At 41.8% G+C, this 17934-nt stretch overlaps 1 protein-coding gene across 1 annotated transcript; it reads left to right on the plus strand.

Annotated features, from left to right (window-relative positions):
- Nucleotides 1-394: 394 nt before the first annotated feature.
- Nucleotides 395-17784, plus strand: LOC116314173 (stonin-1). The gene is made up of 11 exons (XM_031732102.2): nucleotides 395-591; nucleotides 5398-7332; nucleotides 9333-9535; nucleotides 13321-13422; nucleotides 13590-13710; nucleotides 13917-13966; nucleotides 15304-15397; nucleotides 15493-15986; nucleotides 16654-16893; nucleotides 17103-17192; nucleotides 17296-17784. The coding sequence occupies exons 2-11, from the start codon at nucleotides 5481-5483 to the stop codon at nucleotides 17401-17403; spliced, it is 3354 nt and encodes a 1117-aa protein (XP_031587962.1). The 5' UTR covers nucleotides 395-591; nucleotides 5398-5480; the 3' UTR covers nucleotides 17404-17784.
- The last annotated feature ends 150 nt before the right edge of the window (nucleotides 17785-17934 follow it).

Genomic DNA, 17934 nt, shown 5'->3' on the forward strand with positions numbered 1-17934 from the left:
TGAAGTTGTGTATTTTATACAACTTAAGTTTTTACGTGCTTTTGTTTTGTAAACAGCGGTGAAAGGGCAGACGAGATTCTCTTTTTTGTGTGATGAAATAATGATTTTTTAAAATTAATTTTTTAATCTTTTGCTAAACTGAATAAACGCTACCACAAGGCCAAAGGTTATAATGACACACTTTATATAAATGTGGCAGTTGAGTGCTATGTTTATGGTTAGCTTTGAAACAATGTCAACCCAATCTGAACTCTGATACTTACTAAGTGAGCATATTAACATTAATTTGTCGAAACATGAACTTAGTAAGTTAACGTATGTCCAGAAATAGCAAATGTTCTGATGTGTCCCACCGCATTGAACGCAGCACTGCTGTGTTCAGTCCCACAGTGTCCCGTCGGAGGACAACCATCAGTCTGAACTCGGGAGGGGGAAGCGCTAGGCTGTGCAAACTCCCAGGATTTACACTCTGCCATTTTGATCAGGACCGGGCCGACGTCGGAGTTCAGACGTGTCCATCAAAAAAAAACAAAACAAAGCAACAAAAAGTCATGGCCTGAATTAGTCACCGTTACTGCTGCTGCTAAGTTTGTGAGTATGTTTTCCTTTTCGCTTGCACTCAGGGAGCTGTGTTTAGTTCGTGTCACGTTGTAAAAACCAAAAAAACTGTTTTGGTGTACTTTTTTTTGTAAGCGTCGACCCGGTGTGCTGTCGTGTCGTCGCTCGGTCGAGAGTGACTGGCGCGTGTGGTGCTCACTTAAAAGTGCGTAAAGCCAGAGCACGATAAAAGTAAACTCAGAGTGACAACTTTACTCCTTCGAGCTCGTGCGTCAAAACAAAAGGCGCGGAGCTTTATCCCAGGAGTGGGCCTCTCTGTCCGGGACGCGGGCCTGGCTCTGTTGTGGATGACAGCATGCTTGGTACTGTTTTGTGTGTCCAGTCTTGAGTTGCCATGGGGCGAAAAGAAATGTTGTTTTCCAGCAACTAGTGTTTGTGTCTGGCAGCCAACTGACCGCACGCTGGGTGTGACAATGAAACAGTCTATCAAATAAGTGTGATTTAACAGGAGGCATACAGTTTATCTGCGCATGTAGATAATATTAGTAGGAAATGTGTAACCTTTTTTTTAATACAGGAAACTTTTAATAAGTATGGCTAAATGTGAGATTTTGTAACTTTTGCTGGAATGTAGCCACTTTAGCAGTGAAGGGACCAGTGCAAGAGTCATGAAGTCAGTAAAGTAGCCCAATCATAGTCAACTAACAGATAACAGCCTGTAGTAGCAATCAAAGCTGCTACAGCAGGAATGTCAAACTCATTTTACAAGTATTTTGATTACATGTAAATCTTACCATTTAATTTTGTTACAAAAGTACAGTTTATAAAAATAAATGCATTTAAAGGAATTTGGACAAGTGAAATGTACTTGATACAGGGATAGACCCTGTGCACGAGAAAATGTTAACTTCCTGGCTTGAGACTGGATGTAGGGTTGTACATTTCCGGTAACTCATTTTACAATGTAAGCCACATAGAGCCCACTTTCATTTGAAGGGGAAAGAAACTGTTTAACTATACATTTAATCCCTGAGATATCTTAATGTAAGAATAAGAAGTGCAGTTTAAACAGGACATGCCAGTCTGAGGAAAAAATGCTTCTCTAGTTAATGAAAGGAATCTGTTAGCATGTCTTTGGGCTTACATTGTAAGAAATGAAGGTGTAAAATTACAGAAAAGATTATGGTTGCTTATTGCTCAGAAAGTCTTTGTTAATTCACAGTATTTTTTTTTCCCTGTGGACTCACTGTGACATTTCTGTAGTAGATGGTGGAAAAAAACTGGAGCTTTTCTGTTATTTAGTGGTTTATTCATTACTTAAGAGTAATGGAGGAGGTCATTATCAGTAGGAAAAGCTGTAAAACCTATGAAAATGCAGTTAAAAAAAAAAAAGTTCAAAATTTATGCTGTCCTTTACATTTTCCAAAGCAGTTCAGTGGGATGGATTTGAGTCTTTTCCAGGCCAGCTGTGGCCTGTGGGGCTTATGTTTGTCAACCCTGTACTAGAGACTGCAGCTTAAACCCCCTGTGTACTAAAACTAACATCTATATATTTTAATTTATTCTATTATTTTTTTCATACTTTAAGGACAAGTTTATAATAGTTTATCCCTTCATTCCAGATGAAAGGAAAGCATAATTAAATGAGTAAACTACATCCACAAACATCCCCCCATTCATTCCTCCTCATTCTGTTCCCAGTCATGCTTGTCTGAACTGGAACAAATCTCCACAATAAATGCGGCAGGGAATCCCGGGATTAAAGTGTATAACTAACATAACACCGATTCATTCAACGTGTGAGGAGACAAAAAGAGCTACGGCACCCACACTCGCTCCTGTGCTTTGTGTTAATGGGAGCTCACTTTGCACACGATGCCACTGCTGCCACTGGAAATGGGTCATCACATTTTCAGCTCTGCACTAGTCCATGCTCTCATTGTGGTTCCAATGGTAGCAGCCTGCCCTCTCATTTTAAAGTGTGTCTTATTTTGTATATTTATATATACACGTTTTATTTCGAAGGAAAAATATTCCAGGCTGTGGTGTGAATGTACAGGAAGTGGCTAGAGAATCCAGCAGGAAAGTGTCTTCTTTAATCAGGAAGCATCTGTCTGCTGAGTTCAAGCCCTTATGTGTGTGTGTGTGTGTGTGTGTCTGTCTGTATCTGTGTGTGTGTTTAATTTTTTTTTCCAAATTCAGCAGTTTTATTGTTGAACCACAAGACTTTCCACTCAGTCATCATTTATCAGTAATTAACCATATAAGCCATACTATTTTCAGTAGTTTCATGGCAGTTCCCCTTTGTGGATTGCATGTTCTCATGCTCCATGCTTAATTTTTCCACTATCTGCCAGCTGATCTGTTAGCGCGTGTATTCATCCTCCCATGCAGCTTTGAAAAAACCAATATCAAAATGCTCTGCACGACTGGCGCCTTTTAAAGCTTACATTTTCAGCAACTAGCGAGGCCAAATAGCTGTGGTTAAGCAGCATTAGACCTTGTTAATGTCTGTGAGGTGTGCAACTTTTTTTTTTTTTTTTTTTTTTTTGGCCTACCCTTGGTTTAGCAAGCAATTTAAATAAGTACAATAATGATCAGTAATGATAAACTTGAGAAGCCGGATGGTCTTTGCTGGCTGTTTGTCATAACTGCAGGGCTGTAATTTAACTGCAAACCAACCTGTACAGGGAGCCTGACGTTGCCCTGCAGAATTACAGCTCTTAACTTTGCATTGGTTTTTAGCTGGTAGAAATCTGATGAGGTCATCTTAAGTCTCGAGACAATAATAAATCAGTGTAAAAATCCTCATAGTAGTTCCGACTTGTTTTTATATGTCTTTAAAGTACATAATTAGTTTCGTAAGGCTCTCTTAATCACCAGTCTTTTTCTTTTCGCTGCGCTTTGGCAGTAATAAATAATCAGACCAATCCAAATTCACGACCTGTAGAACTGGTGCATTTTTGAAGTGTGATAAACTGACATTAAGATAATATTTGTTGTCAGTTCACACGAATACAGCAGCCTGCTATTTCCTGTGTGCAAAGCGGCTTGTCCCAGAGGAATGTGTGGAATGTATTCTTTTGTCCTCTGTTGATTTAGCAGAGTCTCATTTCTGTATTGCCTGCTGGAGAGCCCAGGAAGAGATGGCTGGCTTGGAAATGAGTCTGAAAGACTGTCAGTAACCCCCTGTGGAGATTTCCTCCTCCTCTGTGAATCGAAGCAGATGGATTCTATAAGTTGGAGAGACGGATGAGCTCGTGGAAACGTCTGCGTAAAACCTCGCAAACATCCTCTCATTAGAAAGATGTTCTTCACTGTTTGACTGGAGAGTTGTCAGTCCACTCCTCTGAATCAGAACGCCCTCCCTTACTCACACACACACACACACACACACACCTCCCTGTTTATTTGTAGCAAGAGGAACTTTTCACTCAATGTCTCCTCCATGCAAGTCATGGCTGCGTCTTGGAGCGAGGAGGGAGCCTGTAATTGAGGCTTTCTGTCCCCCCTTTTTTTATGGGAAGATGAAGCGTCTGTATTTTGTAAGGGGGCTTCACTGAGCCGGATATTACTGAGAGCTGAACTGCCAGCACATCAAAAGGCAGATTGTGATTGAGTAGCTGGAAAATTAACTGCGAGATCGTATAAAGATTAAAACATGTTTACTCTCTAACCGCTGGCAGATTAGCCTGAACGCCATTCCTGTTTAGCAATATCGCCATACTTTTTCAATATATCATTCATATATTAAAATACCATCCACCATAAAGATGCCATGCACACTTTGTCCCTTTTTGAGGCCTGGTGTGGAACTAGATGAGCCCCAGTGTACCTGCTTCTCTCATCTGACCTCATGGTTTTTTAACGAGGCTGGACTTTTTCTGCCATGGCTAACTTTTCTCCCACGCAATTTGGAGCACGCTGGCTTTGAAATATTTAGACAGCACAGCAGGACTAAAATACACCTTTTTACATTGCAGCAGCTTTGAACTGCCACATCTCTGAAGTCTTTTTTGCTTTATCCTCTATGCATTTAAAAAAAAATAAAAATTCTGTGCTACAGAGAGAGAGATTCTAAAAGTCCTTTGAGAAACTGCGATGCAGTGTTTGGTTTGCATCGACAGCTTTCCTATTTTGACTAAGAAGAACAGATTTCTTCACCCATTTCTCAGGCTGACACTTTGTATTGGGATATTGTTAGAAGAATAAAGACTGTATCATTTCTTGTATTGCTTGCACAACTAATCTAAATGAAGGAGGTGGTGTGTGTGTGAGAGTGAGTGAGTTTATTAAAGTTGCATAAACATGCATGAAATCCCTGTTATAATTACTGGTGTAAAGACGAATCTGTCAGTGCAAGAATTCCCTGCAGTCTCCTGTCACCGTTCCTTTAGTCCTCATCTTTATAGCTAAAAGATAAAACTCTGGGAACGAGTGTTCATGTGCTATGATGGAATGACTTCTGAGAGTTTTCAGTTAATAAATGTCTCTAAAAAATAAATCTGTGGTGTGAGAAATTCGACTCCCTCTTCGCCAACATTGGGCTGCAGAATGCTTGTTCAGCTGTCACGTCAGCGAACCTTAGGTAATTGTAATGGAGAAAACAGAAACGGAAATGAACTTGTTCCGGGTCAGGTGTTGATTAAGCTTTAATGGAGTACTTTAAAGACATGTTTTATTTATGTCCTCGAGGGCTCTCTCGTGTACCGATAGCAAAGGTTTCTGTTGTTTGTGCTTTGAGATGGGAGCTGACCTTAGAGATTTGATCTAAATTAGTTTTACATTTGAACTTGTGTCAATAGTGTCTCATTCTTCTCTTTCTTTTTCTTCTAACAGAGAAGAAGACTTTTGAATTTGGGGACGGTTAATGCAACAAAGGAGGAGCTGTCATTTTGACCTGTCTGCAGACCTCTTTGGCCATGTGTTCCACAAATCACTCAAACTGGGTCACGTTTGAAGATGACAGCACGCCGCTCTCGTCACCTCAGAAGCCTCTGCAGTCCCCAGGACTTATCAAAGCATCAGTGCCGCGTCCCAACGGCCTGAAGTTAGTGCTTCCTCCAATCAAAGATACTTCCTGGAGCTTCAGTAGTTCCCTGGAATCACCTCAAAGTCACTCAAGTCTTAGCGGAAGTTCCTGTGTACCATGTAGCACACCGTTTTGCACTCCTGAAGGTGGGGTTCCTAGCAGCGCGTCCCCATTTTACTCCAAAACATGGGACAAGAAGAACTTCTCAAGGAATTTTTCCAGCCCAGCTACCACCTCTGTTTTCTCTCCTGCACCACAGGCCCTGAATCAAACATCAGATGGGCCAAGCCCTTTCCCTTCTTTCAAGGGGAATTCAGGACACTTTAACCCGTTCTGGGATGGACCTAGACTAAATACGGATGTGGGTAGCTCCTCCTCAGACTCTGAATCGGACAACAGCCTTCCACGTTTCTTTATACGGACCAAAGATGGCAGTGAGCCTCAGCGTGACCAGCTTTCCTTCTCTGTTGTTTGCAACAAACTGGAAGGCCTACATACAGAAACCGACTTCCAGACAGAGACAGACAAAGAAGGGCAGAGGCGGCTAAGTTGGAAAAGTGAGGTGTTAAATGAAGGTACATCTCAGTTTGCGCCTCGCGGTTTGTTTCGTAGTCAGAAGAGAGATGGTTGGTCTATCATGCTCAGGATTCCTGAAAAAAAGAACCGCATGTCCTCGCGTCAGTGGGGACCGATCTATCTCCGCTTGTTGCCGGGAGGTGTGCTACAGATGTTCTATGAGAAAGGACTTGAGAAGCCATTCAAGGAATTTCAGCTTCTCCCTCACTGCAGGCTCTCGGATCTTAAACTGGAAAGCTACAGCGAGCCCCGCAAAGTCCTCACAGTCAAGGTGGAACATTTCTCCTACACAGAAAAGAAACGCTTTCACCCAAAGTTTGAGGTTAGTCATGAAGCTGAGGTAGAGCAGCTCCTCAAGTTTGGCTCCACAGTGCACGATGAGATAGAGGACCTTATGGTCTCCATGGAGGAGGAGATCTTCAAACTGAGTGTCCCCCACCAGCAGAGGCGGCACTACGAGGAACAGGAGCTGTCGCTGCAGATCACCGATCACATCTGGATACAGCTAGATAAGTGTGGGGGAGTAATGGAGCAAACAGCCTTCACCCAGATTCACTGTCTTGCTTTTCTGAACGGACTAGGAGACTGTTTTCTTGCCCTTAATGACCTCGGGTTGCTGCACTTTGACTCCAGCTACGGCTCAGAGGAGGGCAGTGAACTCTGGATGGAGATTGCAGGCTACCATTTCCACAAATGCGTGAACGAGACAGAGTTTCAGAGGTCGCGACTGATCAAGTTTTTGCCTCCTGATGCATGCAGAGTGGAGTTGATGCGGTACAAAACAAGGGTCCTGGGTTGCACTGAAATTCCCTTCTCGATCAAAGCTACGGTAACGGTTCAAGGTGCCTACGTGGAGCTCCAGGCCTTTCTCAACATGTCAACCACATTCCTTTCTTGCATGAGGGAGTCTGACACTCACTACCCGCTGTGTGAGAACGTTGTGATCCGTGTTCCAGTGCCAGACGACTGGGTCAAAGTGACACAGACGGTGGCCTTACTGCGACAGAGGTCTTTAAAGGCCCGCATGAACAGAAATGCCTGCTTGGGCTCAGTCACCGCTGCAGATTCACAGCCTGTCATGCAGGTGTCAATCGGCACCGTCAAGTACGAGAATGTATATTCGGCAATCTTGTGGAGGATCGACAGACTGCCTGCAAAGAATATGGGTAACGCTTATGACAGGTCAAAAAGGAACCTGTTGCACTTTTCCAGCTGTATATAGTTTTAAGCTCTCTCAATTTGAATAGTTTTCTGTGATTATATGCTTCATTGGTGCAAGGTCTGAAACAAGCTGTTTCTGACCGTTTTAGCTAGCTTTCTTATGATTGGCTGCTCCTTGTAAACAGAAGGTTTGAACAGCAGCTTTAACTTAGTCCACAGCCAGGGCTCTGTGAGACAAGAGACATGACAACAGTTAAAAGGAGTATCTGGTGCAATCTGAAGCTTTACACATACATTGACCTCATTATTTGAAAGTGTAGCCATGTTTAATCTGAGACTGCTGTAATTGATTGATTGATATACCTTTATTAGTCCCACAAGGGGAAATTTCATAAGGCTGCCGACCTATTGCACGCAATGGCGGCGCCATCGTACCCTCCGACCATGCATATATTACACAAAACATCACATGGGGAAGACAGGTCAGAGAGGTATAACAATGGAAAATGCACAACATGAGGAAAGATAAGGAGAAAAAAGTAACTCCCCCCAGACCGAGCTCCAACAGGGAGATCAGTTTGAGAACAGAAAAAAAAACCACCTCTGCACATAGCACATGAAAAAACTCTTAATACACCAAAAAAAACACATGACAAGCAACAGGGATGGGTAAAGGGTGAGAGACAGCCGATTTAGACAGTACATCCGGGCCTGCAGCCTATGCGCTGGTCTCCTTGATCCACCGTCAGCATCGGAAAGGAATAAGCGTCGAAGGCGTTTGGAGGGGGGAGGGGGGATGAGTGCATGTCTGCATGTGTATATATGTCTGTGTGCGTGTGTGTGTGTGTGTGTGTGTATGTGTCCAGAGTTCAGCTGAGACCGTGTCCTTCGCCCTGCCAGGCTAAGTAAACAGTCTTCCAGCCAACCCAGGTGGCCTTGCATAGAAAGGGAAGAACAGTCAAAACACAGTCGTTATCAGGGTGTTGTTGTTCAGCTCCAGCCTTGCAGCTGGCGCCGAAAGGGTATCCGCATAAGTGATGGTGCTTTTTACTTTAGTGCGAACAGCTCATATGAATTTCCAAGCAGTTCTACAGTCCAACACTGGTCTGTCAATCTCCCGTTGGAGAGCATGAGCCGCCATACTTGCGCTCTGTGATGTTGTCATTCTTGTGCCCAAAGAGCCGATTCTGAGAACTCACGACAGTGTGCCTCCCCGAGATGACATCCAATTTACGCTCAGAGATGTTATGCCGAGCGAGCCCTTCCGAGATGTAATCCAGTCTGCACTCAGATCTTATTCTGAGTATTCACGGCAGCCGCAAGCCTTTCTGAGATCTTATCCGTGCTGCACTCAATGAGCCCATTTTGAGAAACTCACGCCTCTTCCCATCGTTTCAATCCCAGCGGGCAGCCTTGTGGGGGTTTGAACAGCCGGTTCCGCTTCCTTAGTTCGTCGGTAAGTCAGGGCCAAGCCAGCTCCGATCAGCCCGAACCCTGTTACCATGGTTCCGAATAGGAAGATATCTGCCGAGATGGTTCCAATAGGTAGATATCTTCAGCACTCAGGCTCACCCAAGCCCAAACTTCTCGTTGAGAAAAGGGTGTCAATTTCATTCAGAGACCAGTTGATCAAATCCATAATTCTCTTTTAGGTTTTAGAGAACAGACTGTGAGAGAGTGTTCCAGGGAAAAGTAATACAAAAAAACCACGAGACTAGACAAGGACACAAGAGGCTAAGCAGGGAAGCTAAGGGAGAGGAGGAGGAGGAGGAGGAGAAAAGTGCAACCGCCTTCGTCAAGAGCAAGAGCAAGATCAACAGTATATAACAGTACATAAGTGACAGAAATAATGAGGAGCATGATAGGTCCCCCTTAACATTTAGCCTTACACATCCTTTTCTTATTCTGTTTTTTACTCTTGCCTCCTTCTGCCTATGCACAGTATGTTTGTCGTGCTGTGATGTAAGACGACAGCTGCAAGTGACCTTTCTTTCCTGCTTTGCAGCCTTGGATCATCCCCACTCGTTTTCCTGCAAACTGGAGCTGGGATCTGATCAGGAGATCCCAAATGACTGGTACCCTTTTGTCACGATGGAATGTGAAATTGTGGGCGCGGTTGTGTCACAGACCAGGGTTAAATCCTTGGGCACCGTGAATGACATCCAGCCGCAGAAACATGTGACCAGTTGGACGCGCTATCACTGTCAGGTGAGATGCTTAAGCGGAAAAATATCTTCATCTGCGCTTAATTGTGGATAGATTTCTTTTTTTTTTTTATTTATTGGAACTAACTTTTTTTTTCTTTTTTAGGTGGAAGTGGAAAAGAAATGGATTGAAACAGAGTCACAGAGGCAGTCTGGCTGTATGACGCAGTGATGATTAAAGACACTTAGTAGAGGAAGTTATTCCTTTGGTCTTAAATGTTTTTCAAAATTTTCTTAAAGGTGAAGGGATATTGAAAAAAACAGGGTGAAGAGAGACTTTCTGCTTATATCTGGTGTCAGAATTTATAAAATCACGCAGCCTGGTAGCATTTCTGATGGAGGTTTTATGATTTTTATATCCTTTAACTGAGACTGAACTTGTCTAGCCCTAATAAACAATTTAACACAGTCCTTATACCTAGCACTTTACATTTAATAGATTTATAAATTGTATGAGATTTACAGCTTATACGATTACGCTTGCATCTGCAATATCTGCACTGTCCTCCAGAATTATCAAGATCAATTAACAAATGCACGCCAAACACGTTGTGTAATATAAGCAACTTAAGTAATGGCCTTTTGAGATCATTACTTTAGAGAGAGGTTAAATATCAACCGATGCTACGGGTGGTGCTACTGTGTTGTCCATCTATATTTAAAGTTGGCACACTTTGAATTTTTTTATTTGTACAAAAAATGTGTGGAAATGATACAAAAGTGTTGGATTGTTGTGTTTAAGGAATGGTGATGTTTGGGTAACATCACAACATATATTGGGTACTGATAATATATAAAGTGAGATTTCTTTTTGTCTCAAGCAACAAAAGTATTGTTTATCTTGAGCTGACCCTTTGACTTTATACCGAGGTTGTGTTGTGTTGGAGGACTGTAATTTTATTTAAACAAATCAATTCTGTATCTTTCTGCTCGCTGGGTTGTGAATCGGGTTTATATATGATAATAAAAAAAAGGGGGTGAAGGGCCATAGTGAACAAAAAGGTGTTTATTGATAACTTTTATGTATGAAGTACCTTGCTTAAGCTGGATATTATATACATCAAAAGTAAAAAGAAAAAGTAATTAAACCAGAATGAGTCATGGTAGTACTTCTTTCACAGCTGTTATCTCGCACTCGTTTTTTTCTCCACACTTGGTAATTTACTCAACACGGGGGCAGAGTAGTTATAAACCTGCACCTCGCTAAGATTCAAAACAGTGTGAAAATCAAATGCTTCCCATCACTGCAGACTTGCTGAGACGTATGATTTGTAGGGCATGATAAACTGCTGCAGGCAGCTGCATAAAGTTGCTCAGAACGCCGGTACAGACAGAGAGAAGTCAGTAAGTTTCAGTATTGTTTCACTACACTGCTGGTGTTTTATTGTGCAGTATGTTTTATAAGGGCATCTGTGTTTATGAGTCATTCTCAACCAATGCCTCAGCATGCAAACTATTAAGTCTCTCCCTCTTTAAAAGAAAATGTGTTCTTCTTAAATCTGTAAAATGAGTTTTACTGCCATTTAGCAATATTTAAAGTCCAGTTATGATTTTTTTCTTTTCACAAATTTTGTCACTGACAATTTCTAAACTTTTAATTATAGTCTTAAAATATACACTCTCTTTGTTAGGTACATTTGTTCAACTCCTTAATGCAAATGTCTAAGCCAATCACATGGCAGCAACTCAGTGTGCTGAGGCATGTTCACACTAAGCATCAGAATGGGGAAGCAAGGTGATTTATGTGACTTTGAATGTGGTATGGTTGTTGGTGCCAGACGAGCTGCACTGAATAGTTCACAAACCGCTGATCTAGTGGGATTTTTCTAAAGCACCATCTCTGGATTTCACAAAAAATGGTCTAAAAAGAAAAAAGGAAGGCAACAGCATCTAAATTAATGACTATTTACAACCAAGGTGTGCAGAAGAATGGTGAATGGACTGGATCTTAAACTGTGCTTTTCTACTTTGCCTGCGCTTCAAAGCACTTTATATCATCCACCCATTTTATTAAGCTCATTCACATGCTGATGAACATGTGGAGAACAACTTGGGCTTAAGTATCTCACACTGGATCAGCCACGGATCAAACTACCAAGCTCCTTGCAATTAGTGGATGACCGCAGAAGACCACACCAGGTACAACTCCTGCCAGCTAAGGACAAGAAGTTGAGAGTACAATTTGCACAGGCTCAACAGAAGATTGGAAAAACTTTGCATGATCTGAGGAGTCTGCATGGGTGCAGAGGAGGTGTTGGTGGTGTAATGGTATGTTTTTATTTCATTGGCACACTTTGGATCCCTTAGTACCAACAGCATTGGAATAGAGGTTTTCCACTGAATAAATCCAGTCTCAAGTTTAAATTACCCCATACTTTCTTTGTCTAAGGTTTTTAAAAAAAAATAAAATAAAAATAAAAGCTCAGCAGAGAGCTAATGCAGCACTCCCTCATATCAATGTGGAAACAGGGCCTTTATTTTCTTACAGTTCAGGTGAGGGCTCTATGTGAGTCCACAGTAGCTTTGTAGTGAAGTGACAGCTAAACCGCCTGTTTACTTCCAGCAACTGCAGTATCCACAAGGGTGTCTCGTGTTGCTGCTTTTCAGCTGCATCGCTCTCATCCTCATCAGAGCTGTCAACCAACAGTGTTGAAAGAGTCCCAGCATCGCCAAAACAGACAACTTGCAAGAAGCAGGGGTCACGGCTCCCGCTGCTGCTCTGAATCTATTGAACACCAAGTTCAAACAGTGTTTTGTAAAGGGTGGAATATTTTTAACTACCGGCATTGTGCACTCCTGGGATCAGGAAAAGTGCACTGTGCCAGCTGTGTAACTTTTCTACTGAAAGTAACCAGGAAACTAGAGAAATAAGAGGGTATTAGTGCTGGACAGGGATATTTAAGGGACTGCTGACAAGTTAAGTCACCTCTCGCATTTAATCTTAGATCACTGGACTTGTGTGCTCAGATTTTGGAGTTGTTGCCATAAAACATGCTATTTGAGGTCCAGCAGCCAGCAGCCACCAGCCCCTCAACCCAAACCTCCACTGAAATACACCTCTAATATGACAAGTGCACTTAGGAAGCCCTGAACCTTCATCTTGTTTGAAGCAAGAAACTGAAATCACATTTTTAAATCAATCACTTTCCCCTCCTGGAAAAAACCAAAAAGAAGCCTCACGTGCTAACGCACCTGTCTGCGCGCCTGATGCTGATTGCGGTCACCTGCGCGTGTATGCCTCGTGCAAAACAATGCGACTTAATCACAGTTAATTGTCTATTATGTTTCCAAATGGGTTGAAGTCTAGTGTCAAAGTTCCCTAGTCATTTTTACACCAAGGATGCTGACCGACACAGGCCCAGTGGTAAGAAACGGAATCGTTTTAGTTAATCAGGTCAAACTAATCGCAAAACTGTGAGTTACATTAATGCGCTCAACAAACAAAAGGCAGAAAGATCAGCTCGGTTTTTGTCCAATAAGAAGCCTGCTCATAATATTGTTTGACTATGTTTTACTTGAATATATCTGCAGGAATGCACAGTAAGGTGTGCAATAGTGCGTTTGTTATGACAAATGGCAGATTTATCTAGCCTGTTTATGTCACCCGGAATGAAGAGTGGCGTTGATATGCTTAGAAAACCACCTCGGGTCTATATATTTCAGCACTGAGGCACAGAAAACGGCGTTTAAATCGCTTTTGACTCGTTATGAAAACATCCATAACTAGTTTCTGTGAATGATTTTTAACCACCGACACCTTCTGACTTGCACTTTCGTAAACAACTTCAGGCCAAGCTCTACTTGTCCATAATCGATGACGTGATTGACAGCGTGAGAGAGCTCTTCTTGGATGAAGGAGTTGAAGACCGCGTCCTGGATGATTTAAGACATGTGCGTTTAAATAACCCTGCACTATTACTACTATTTATTTTTTTCCTAAAAGCATAAATATAATGCACCTCTTGACTCAAGTTGTCAGTGACAGCAAAGTTAATCCATCTAGTGAGGGAGTGTGCATCATACCTGGAAGACATACTGCTGTGTCTTCTGCTGTTCAGCTCTGGGAGTCAAAAGTGATGCAGTCAAAAGCAATGGAAGGCTTAAGGAAAAACACCAACCCATCCAACTTTGTGCTCCAGCTTCCTGCCAGCTACACTCAGACTGATCAGGAGCTCACCGGTAAGCTTAAATTGCTCACCAACAAACGAAGCACCTTCACTCTTCTTGTAATAAATACAGCTGCAAGCTTTGCGCCTTAATTACTGCAGGTAGGGGGGGGATCTTAAATGAAGACAAAGTACAATAAATTTAATTTGAATGGCTTTTTGTACTAATATGTACAAAATAGCCAAAATTACTCACTTTTTTGGTAATATTTCTTTCAGCCTCAGTTGTCATCCCTGGAAATCAGAATATCCGCAGCTTCCCAGTCAAGGCAAGTGTGATTGAGATTTACATCACCTCCATAACGTTTAATAATTATTTGCATGAGGGATGCACATGACTTGAAAGGCACTCAGAGAGGCAGTCCAAGGTCTTATCTTGCACCATGAAAGAAGGCAATCATACTAGCACCAATATATCTCCACACCTTTATAACATGATTCTGCAGACACACCCTAAAATATTTTTAATTTGACAGCCTCTGAATATAGTTTTCTCATTTGGATGACATGTTTGGTGTTTCATAGTAAAGTTCTATTAATGTAATGTATCTAAATTGTAATGATTGAACTGTTATTTTTCTTAAGCTGAATTCTTTGATTTTATGTCTAAATTTGAAAACCAAATAAACCCCTTCTCATTAGTTATCACAGTTCCTCTTTTTGAGTATTAAAAATGATTTATGTGACAGCACCCGCTCCACTGACAAATTCTCAGAAAAGGTCCAAGGAACTCGGTAAAGATCTCAAAAAGACAACTGTAGATTTACACAAGATGGGGAAAGTCTGAAGGTCTCCTGGAGCTGTTTCTGAACAACCTCAGATTCCAAGATCATCAGTTCAAACAATTGTACGCAGATACAAGTTACCTGGATGCATCACCACTTTTCCAAGGCCTGAAAGAAGACCCAAACTGTCACAATCAGATAGGAGGAAATTGGTTAGGATGTTCATGAACAACTCGGGAACCACCAAGGCTCAAGCCTGCCATGAACTGGAAACTGCCGGAACACCAGTGTCACTGTCCACAGTGAACCCAGATTTGGATCACCAAGGACTAAGAGGGTGCCAACCAAGGAAGAAGCCCCTCCTCCAGAATTGTAACTTTCAAGCTCAGCTTATATTTGCAAATGCATGGATGTAGCAAATGTCTTTGATAGAAAAAGTATATTGTCACTCATTTTTCATTTATGGCTACAAATGACATGAAGTATGTTTGGAGGAATAAAGGTGAGGCTTTCAAACCTAAGAACTCCATGTGAGCTGTCAAGCGTGGTGGTGGTGGTATCATGCTCTGGGATTGTTTTGCTGGACCCTGTGTGTGACCCTGCTATTCAGTCATCTAACCTGGAAAAAGAACAGTTCGTAGAAATCACTGAAAGCCCTGAATTACTACGATATTTATGCCCATGATGAGTGTTGGTAAACTTTTGACCACAACTGCAGGTGGTTTTATAATGAGGCAAACCTCAGTATTCATTAGTTACTTCAAGAGATGAGACTCAAAGTGTATAATTATTAAGTCTATATTTTGGAGGTGATTGTACAAAAGCTGCTATTTAATATACTTAGTATTGTATTTTCCTCACAACGTAATGTTTTATTTCAGAACAATTCAGAGACACTTGCTACCTTTTCCCTCCCTGCTGGATTGGCTTACCCCGTGCAGATACCAGCAGGAGTCACTCTACAAACAGCCTCTGGTATGGAATGACTTTACAGCTTAAATCAGTTTTTATTTCCAGCCTGGCCAGGCTTCTCAAAATAACATTTCACTCTTTTGTATCACCTCACTAAGGTCAACTTTACAAGGTCAATGTTCCTGTTGTGGTTACGCAGGCCCCAGTGGGTCAGCAGCCTGCAACCCAAGCCATGCAGAAAGTCACTGAATGGAGGGAGGCTTCTGCCCCCCAGCCTCCTGCAATCCCACCAAATCCTATTCCTCCCCACGAGGTAGAAACATCCTCTGTTCCAGCTCAGTCTGTCACACAGCCAAAGACCATTTTACCCTCCAGTCAGGAGGGCAGCCTTCCCCTGCAGTCTACAGAGCCAGATTTCCCACAGGAAGAAAATGAGCCAAATCCACAACCTAACCTCAGCACGACCGCCTCACCTTGCACTCAGTTATTAGACTTCCAGATCAGAAGAGAGGAGGCTCTGGCACAGATGGCTCAGAGCAGAGACATTGATGACATCCTGAAAGAAGTTATTGAGGAGGAGAGAGAAAAAGCAGAAAGGGCAAAGAAGCTAGCTCCTGTGGAGTCTGACAGCCAGTCTGAAGCGACTCTTGGGGTAATGTGGAAAGAATTCTCAGTCTAATATAGCAAATATCACTTTAAGGCATAGAAAAGACCAGGTCATTAAAGTGTGGATATGTATTGTTTAAAGAGTAGTTCTACATTTTGGGAAATGCACTCATCACTCTGTATGCTGGATATAGGCATATAGGCTTGACATAAAGACTCCAGCTGCAGCTTTATGCTGTTTTTATATAACATTTAATGGGCTGGCACAAAGTACTGCCACATTAAACCAAAAAGGGGGGAATGTGTACAAAATATCAGACTCTTAGGAGCACTTTAAGTGATTTAACAAAATGGTGAAAAGTTTATAAGATATAGCTGTTTATAAGCTGGAGAGGGTCGTAACAGTTGTAGTATTTGGGATGCTTGACCCAAGAGAGACTCAAACAAATGTTTTTCTGGTAGATCTGGTCAATATTTTGAACTTTTAAAAGACAGATTTTGGAGTGCCATTTTCCTTAATTTTAAATAACTGTTTACCTTGTATTTTAACATGTGGATTCAGGTAGCATCAAGTTTATCAGCCTCTCCCCAAAGCTTTTAAATCATCAACATAGTCTGCATTCAAATCTTAAATTCCTTAGCGGTACAAAACAGATTGCTGTGCTTTCTCTGAATTCATAACTGTGATGTTTCTTCTTGCAATTCTTGCTAAGTTGGATCTGGACTACAGCTACAGCCAGTTCTCAGACATCGTTCAGCTCGATGGTCCTGCAGGCAACTCTGACCTCGAGGAGGAAGAGGAGGTTCCCCTGGAAGAGAATGACTTTCTGGGTATAATCAATGCAGAGGCCATGAAGGCCCTGCAGGAAGGAAATGAAAGCAGTGATGGCAACAGCATCTCCTCCAGCAGCGACGGTGAAGGTGCAGATGAACTCGCTAACATAGAGGAGGAGGTGAGAGAGTGAGTTTGAAATGCATTTTCATGAGTCATGGCTTATTTCTTTCCATTAAAAGAAAACTTTATTTGGAGAGCTCCAGTAGATTCGTGCATTTCTCCCTAAAATTACATTTTTCAGTTATATTTTTGCAGCTGGTTTTCCGAAGAGCATATCTTGATTGCATAACTTGACTATTTGTTTCCTACATTGCGCACTCTGATTAGGACCCTCTGAATTCAGGTGACGATGTGATTGAGCAAGACATCCCGGACCTTTTTGACACTGACAATGTCATTGTTTGCCAGTATGACAAAGTAAGAACATGCTGTCTCTCTATTAGCCATTATTGTCACCTCATCTCAAAGCCCAGTGCTGAATTTTAACTGAATATTGTACACACTACTTTTGCATTTGCAGATTCACCGCAGTAAGAACCGTTGGAAGTTTCACCTGAAGGATGGAGTGATGTGCTACGGCGGCAGGGACTACGTGTTTTCGAAAGCAGTTGGGGAAGCAGAGTGGTAATGAACCTTAGTCCCCCTGAACAGATCAGGGAAAGAGAAACTATCATTTAAAAAGGAATTTAAAATTCTTAGTTGTAGTAATGTGGCTCACAGAGCAGTTTGTGACTACTGTGCCAGATTGGTGATAATCATCAGAGCAATGCTACAAGTCACTTATATCAGCCAGTTATATAAAGCATTCCTTATAAATACTGTTTACTGAGTCAAACAGCATGGATTTATGTTGTATTGCACTTTGTGAAAATATTCTTTAAAAGCACAGTAAACCTTTTATTTGAGCTCCAATGATTGTGACTCTTTGAGGATAACAAACGTGCTATTTGATTTTCAAACATTGTAATGTCTCTTTAATTATGCTCCAAATATACTGACTTGTACTGTTGTGTTGCGTTTAATGAGCCCTCTTCTTTCTGTGAAAACCACTTCAAAGCCCGTGACACCTTTTTTATTATTATTATTTTTTTTTAAAGTAATTGTGGTTTTTTTTTTTTTTTTAAAAATTGATAACAGATTATGTACAACAAGATGAGGA

This window comes from Oreochromis aureus, linkage group 13, assembly GCF_013358895.1.
Source record: "Oreochromis aureus strain Israel breed Guangdong linkage group 13, ZZ_aureus, whole genome shotgun sequence".
NCBI classification, from domain to species: Eukaryota; Metazoa; Chordata; class Actinopteri; order Cichliformes; family Cichlidae; genus Oreochromis; species Oreochromis aureus.